The sequence below is a fragment of the Dasypus novemcinctus genome, chromosome 30 (genome assembly GCF_030445035.2).
Source record: "Dasypus novemcinctus isolate mDasNov1 chromosome 30, mDasNov1.1.hap2, whole genome shotgun sequence".
Classification (NCBI taxonomy): Eukaryota; Metazoa; Chordata; class Mammalia; order Cingulata; family Dasypodidae; genus Dasypus; species Dasypus novemcinctus.
In genome coordinates, this window is record NC_080702.1 from 6,716,534 (window position 1) to 6,723,811 (window position 7,278).

General features: G+C 34.4%; 1 protein-coding gene across 1 annotated transcript; it reads right to left on the reverse strand.

Annotated features, from left to right (window-relative positions):
- Positions 1-2,282: 2,282 nt before the first annotated feature.
- On the reverse strand, positions 2,283-3,185 carry LOC131276647 (vomeronasal type-1 receptor 4-like). Its single transcript, XM_058290179.1, has one exon. The coding sequence runs from the start codon at positions 3,183-3,185 to the stop codon at positions 2,283-2,285; it is 903 nt and encodes a 300-aa protein (XP_058146162.1).
- Between the last annotated feature and the right edge of the window lie 4,093 nt (positions 3,186-7,278).

Here is a 7,278-nt window from a genome sequence, read left to right on the forward strand (position 1 = left end):
AAGAGATGTGCATCTCTTCATTTGACCACATAGAGGCCATTTTAGGGATACTAATTGGCTTAATTTCAATATAGTTGTGTCTCAGGGAATAGGAAGTCCTGAGGAAGGGGAGAGAGATGGGGGAATGATTGTTCAGTGGAGCAGTCGGGTCACATGCATTTATTAAGTTTGCCATCTTATGTGGTCATGTTGCTCCCCAAACAATTATAACAATAGCACCAAAAATCTCAGATAACCTAAAAGATCTAATAATAAAATAAATATTTGAAATATTAGTGTAATTAGCATAATATGACATAGAGAAAGAAACAAGTACAAGCTTTTGGAAAAATGGTGCTGACAGACTTGCCCAAAGCAGGGTTGCCACTAACCTTCAATTTATAAAAAATTGCACATCTGCAAAATGCAATAAAGCAAAGTACAATAAAACAAGTTATATCTGTAGATTAGAGTTGCATTGTCTTTATATTTTCAAGAAGGCAGTTGAACATATTGGGTAACTTTACCCTGTGATTAATTTTTAAAGTATACTTTAATTTCTAGGTTATAAACTAAGAGATACTGGGTTTGCAACTTCCAAAGAAAAAAGGCAAAGTGTGGAATTTTAAACACAAAATAAGCAGAAGATACAAAGAACAAGGAAGCAATCTAAGTGTAATGTAATGAAGAGCATGCAACAAATTTGGACATACACTCTCAAACACAGGCGTCATTATATTACTCCTAAGTATATTATTGCTCCTATTAACATCAAACAATATTTATATATTAAATAGGATATTTTTAAAGAAATATTACTAATACATTATTACAATAGAATCGTTTTTAACCTCATTTTCATTACATTTCATATTATCATTTTATTCAATTAAAAATTAGCATAATAAATTAAAAAATTAAAAACAGTTTCTCATTATTTCAGCTAATTAACTATTTCAGTATATATACTTACACATAGTTATAATTTTAACAAATAAAGTAACAAGCCTGGTGATATAAATCATCAGTTTAAATATGCTTTACAGTTAAACAAAATTTGCTGTTATTTTAATTTCTCAATTTATACTTTTCCAATATTATTGCATATCAAACATAGTCTGGTTTTATATATATGCACATATATATGTACATGAAAATGTTAATATATGTATATATGTAAATATATATGTTATGTATTTTGTGTGAGCTAAATGTGTTTCTTTATATTTTGGCATAATAGTCAACGTATATTCATTACAACAAACTGACGCTGCTGTTTAAAATTTAATGATTTTACCAGTTTACATCTGCTTTACATGTAACTACAGAGAGAGAGAGATAAGAAAATGTTTCTTAAAGTTGAGGAAACATCATTATGATAATTCAGAATCCAATAAGTTATTAAATCCACATTATAAATTGAAAATGGATATATGCTTTTCTTCTTTCAAATGGCTATTCTTCTACTGCTCCAAGGTTAATGAAAGGCTCAATCGAAATCTTATGTACTTTAACTTAAAGAAATGAGAGTGCCCCTCCTGAAATTTTTCTTGCCAAAATGCCCAATAGAAATGTTCTCATAATATCAAATAAAACACCCCAAGACACACAAACTTCCAATGACAGTTCAAAAATCCATGAAATTTTCTACCAGTTACCCAGATTTTTTCATATTCTCAAACTCATCTGATCTCTTCAAAAAACAGCAAAAGCATATTTTTCACATTCTTGTTTGATCTATTTCAGTTCTATAAGGACATTTCTACACTATAATATTTTAAATATGCCTATCTCTCTTCTCAGCATCATATTTCAAATGACTGCCCTCTATCTAAGTACATTAGATACTAAAATCATAACTTGTCCGCAATGATCATACTCTCTGATTCTGAATCTGAAATACAGATTTTATTTTCACACCCTACTCCTTCATTATTTCATGGGGATATTTTCTTTTAAGTATTTTGAATCGTTCCCCCCCCCCACTCTCTTCCTTTATTATGTAACTTGTGCAACAATTTGATATGTAGCGAATTTTTGGAAAAATATACTATATGAGGTAGAAAGTTACATACTCCAAGACAGGCTTACATAGTAATTGCATAATATGTCATTTTCAATTGTTGTTATCATTTGTTTATTCTTGTGGCAAAGGCAGCTTAGGTTGTCTTTTTCCCTGCACTTGAAGTGTGACTTTTCACAACAGTTCTTATGATAAACTAGAAGATGTATAAATCATAACCGAACATCTTGCAGAAATGTACATTGACATATTTCTGAAAAGATGGGGAATTCTGTATGCCTTACTTGGCAGAGTGGAACCTGAAAACACTGGGGTCACGACACATGAGAACAAAGGGACTGAGAGCTGGGAAACAGGAAGCAAGAAGTGCAGCGGTGTTTACCAGCCACCAACTAGGATTATTTAAAAGAGCAAGACAAATCTGAAATATGGAGGAGAAGGTATAAAAAGTTACAAAAGTGCTCACCAGTAAAAGGATGTTTTGGGCAGCTCTGGACTCAGGGGAGGATTTGGGGGAGACATTGTTCCTATGAATATATTGGACCCTCTGCTTGTGCCTGTACAAGATGCAAACCATGGAGCCACTGGCCCAGAGCATGAGCCCCAGACATAAAGCATCAGGGACTGTTAACAACACTGCATAGAGGGAGCCTGAGATTTTGTCATGATGTAGAGAAGCACAGTATCCAAAACTTCTAAGGTTTGTGATGTTTTTGGTGTTCTGTCTGCCAAAGATATACACTGGAAAAATTATATTTACTGCAATGTAGATGATCCAGCACAGGAAAAGGGAAAAACCAGTATACTTTGGGGCTTTAAATTTCAACTCTGTCCACCGGGCATTCCTGGGACTGATCATGATGGCCTGGAAGACAGTCAAGAGACAGGTGGTTCCAATGGACACCCCCCTTCCCACTCTGTGAAGATAAAAAACAACTTTGCATACAAAATCATTGAACACATCTTTCAAATCAAATGCTGCCATTGTTTGTGGTATTCCCTTACAGAGAAGGACCAAGGAATTGGCTACTAGCAGGTGCTTGACGATCAAATCTGTGGACCTTAATCTGCACCCAGTGAAGGAAAGGAAGATATAATGGCAAAAAAATGAGAAATTTCCCAGCATTCCAAATATGGTTTGTAATAAGAAGATCATTCCTATTGCCAAATCCTTGGAGGCCATTTTGTCAGTTATCTGTGACTGATTATTGCAGAACCTGAAAATACTGCACTGGGAACATAAATCATGAGCTACATTTATCATCTCAATCAAAATACAAAATTCTCCACTTACTGTTAGATTGTACTTAAAGACATATTAGTTTTTCTTTAATTAAGAGATTTCTAAGCATTGAATATATAACCTTTAAAGAGAAGTTATCATGTATGAACATCTGCTATCAAGTCTGTACAAATACTAATTTCTGTTTTCTTCACAAATCCATGATGCACACACTGAAATTTTAATCATAAAGTTGAGGATAATTTAGGCACAAAGAAGTTAAATGATTTGCAAAATTTACACCCTAGATAGCTTTAAACACACATGCTATAGTAAGGAAGATACCTACCTGTATTATTCAAATAATCTCTATATATTTGTTCTTACAACAAATCATTTTATTTTAGATTGATGGCATTTTATTGAAAGCTTTCCAAATAAGTATTGAAGTTATTACATAGCTCAATATCAATTGTGAATAAGGATTTAATGATTACAATAAAATGTGGATGTCCTTATAGCATATTACTACATAAACCTATGCTATGACAAGAAGGATTTAGTAAATGCCTGATAAATTCTGAATTAAGATGGGAAGAGAAAGATTCCTTTGTTGTTATGTCAGGAACAAAAGTATAATGACATCTCTCACTGGACTTATTTAACAACATTAGGTCATGCTCTAAAATCAGGGATATGAAACACTAAAGCATGAGAAAATATCATGGAGTTGAAACTATATCCTTACTAATTGTGGATCATATATTTATCTATTACTATCTAAGTTGAGTTACCAATAAGATAAGATCTGTGAAAGATATCAAAATATAAGATGTATGAAAAATAGCATCTGTAAAGTGTGAAATCTTTTTGCACTGTATAAATAAAAATAGTGAAGATTATATTTGATAATCTGTTTTTAAAACAGAAAATATTGAAAGATATATTTGAGCCTGACAGACACTGTCTGAAAGACATATTAATAAAGTTACATTTTCCTTAAATATTCCTTCCCTAACATCCAGGAGCAAAACAGTCTCACCATAATCAACAGACCACAGATATTTTCAGTAAAGGCACATTTACTGTCTCCATGAAGCAATTCATAACCCCTAACTTAAAGAAATCATTTCCTTTTTGTCAGCTGCAGTTCAGATACACAATTTCTGCACAGGATTAGATGATTCCTGTTGATACGTCCTGTTCATTATTACAAACATGGATGTATTACATGCACACATATATTAATTCTGAGAATTTTCTATATGATTCCTGTTAGGTAGACTGACTAAACAGCAGATTACTTACAGAATTGCAATCCTTAAATATCCTAAAAATCAGAGATTTCTTGATCACTTGGACTAAACATTAACAATTACCATCAGTGAGGAATTAACCAAATTACATTCGGAAACACCAGTGAATGGTATTGGATCTAGGACCCACATTTTTCTGTACTAGCTTAGCTCATGCCACAGGAACTTTTCTTCTCATCTGTGCTTTTTTTATTCTGGAACAGTTTCAAACCCTGAAGAATTCCTTTTTAGAATATTATCACTTATCCTTACTCTTTTTTTTTTTTTTTTTTTTTAAATGAACAGGCTTTTAATACAGCTCACTTTTGTAAAATACTGTACACTGAAAAAGCTAGAAAACTAGAGCTTATATCATCTGTCATTGGTATCCCATACCAGTATCCCTCCATTGCTATTGTTGAAACACTCTGTGATCATAGGCTTCCTTCTCTTATGATTCTGCCTTTCCCATTGATTTAGAAAATACTTACCCAACTTCTTCTCACTCTCAATCCTCTGGTCCCAGTGAGGTGGTCATGATTGCAAATATGTGTGTGGTAGAGGGGAAATAAGATCCTGAAATAGGGTTTTGTGATTTTGTGACCTCACCTCCCCATGCAACAATGATAATTTCACTTGTATCATGAGAGCGCAGTTGTGGGTTCCTGAGAATATTTCTGAAAAACATTTTTGCAGTTGCTAATTACCAAAAACAATTACAAGTTTCTAATCAGGATCTCAAAAGAGACCATTGGAGTGTATGCATGAGGCTCTTTCTTTTCCATAATCCCTGGAGGCAAACAGGGACAAGAAGAGAAGCAGGAAACGTTCATGTCTGAGCATGTAGTAAGCCACTATATTCTCTGCTTCCCTTATAAGCTTTTATACCACAAAGTGAGTTCTTTCCTAATCTTCATACTATTTAAGTTAACATCATTTAATTTTTTAAAACTTTTCTTTATTTTTTAAATTTTTTCAAGTATATCAATCACACATAAATGCATATAAACAGTAAGTGTATAGTAATGTTGTGAACTTACAAAACAAGCATATATAACACCATACAGGACTCTAATATCTCACCCTGCCACATGAGCAGATAGGGAATCAGACAAAATAACTGAGGATTTTCAAAGAGCTATAAGAAAAAGAAAACATGCTTCTAATAAGTTATATTAGAAATCACCAGATTGATTTACACAAGTGAATGTCTATCAATATGGAATTTTTTAGGAAAATACATTTTTCTGATACTGTCCCACACTAGAAATAAATAATTAGAACAATGATAGAAAAAAGAGAAAAATTTATAAAAGGATCCCTCAGAAATAAAACATCCAGGATCAGGTTTTTAAAAGACAGATCTACCCATTCTTTTAACAGATAAGTCAATTCTACTTACTCAATTGCCATTGTTTTTTGCAAAATTTTGAATTATAAGAATTCATTGATTTTTGTTATTAATGAAGAAGCCTAAAATATAAGTGTACCAACCAATCATTTGTTTTTACAAAAAAACAATTTGATCCTGTCCACTATTCAATCCCTCTGCCCCATTCTACATGTCAGGAATTGTAAACTTATGGACAACCCATACTTTACAAACATGCACAAACACAAATTTGCTCTTTTCACACAGATGCAGACACACATATGCATGATCACTCATAATCCCAAATCACATCTATTCACATAAACATCTTCATATCCACATTCCCACAATCTCAGTCACACACTTGCACTCATGCATACACTTACCATGTAAAAACACCCTCTCAATTATGCACGCTCACATAAACTCACACAGTCACACCCACTTTCGTAAAATCACACCTTCACGATCACCACGTGGATGTGTAATGAAGTAACATGCTCATGTATGGAAGAGTAGTGATACCTTCAGACCTCTGGAGGCCTAGGTGTTGCTTATTGCATATTTGTGATCTTCTCAAGATTCCAATCACCTACAAAAGCTTCATCTTCCATGTACAGCATTTACAAATGAGTTGTTTTCATTTTAACATTTTATTTTTAAATTTTTATTAAATTGTCTTTTTAAAAAGGATACATAGATCACAAAAAATGTTACATTAAAAAATATGAGGGGAAACGGACTTTGGCCCAGTGGTTAGGGCGTCCGTCTACCATATGGGGAGGTCCGCAGTTCAAACCCCGGGCCTCCTTGACCCATGTGGAGCTGGTCATGCGCAGTGCTGATGCGCGCAAGGAGTGCCGTGCCACGCAAGGGTGTCCCCCGTGTGGGGGAGCCCCACGCGCAAGGAGTGCGCCCGTGAGGAAAGCCGCCCAGCATGAAAAGAAAGAGCAGCCTGCCCAGCAATGGCGCCACCCACACTTCCCATGCCGCTGACGACAACAGAAGTGGACAAAGAAACAAGACGCAGCAAATAGACACCAAGAACAGACAACCAGGGGAGGGGGGGAAATTAAATAAATAAATCTTAAAAAAAAAAATATGAGGATCCCACATACCCCACCCCCATTCCCCACTCCTCCCACATCAGCCTCTTTCATTACTGTGGCACATTCATTGCATTTGGTGAATACATCTTGGAACACTGCTACACTGCATGGATTATAGTTTACATTGTAGTTTACACTCTCCCCCAGTACATTCAGTGGATTATGGCAGGATATATAATGTCCAGCATCTGTCCCTGCTATATCATTTAGGACAACTCCAAGTTCCAAAAATGTCCCCACATCTCATCTCTTCTTTCCTCTTCCTACCCTCAGCAACT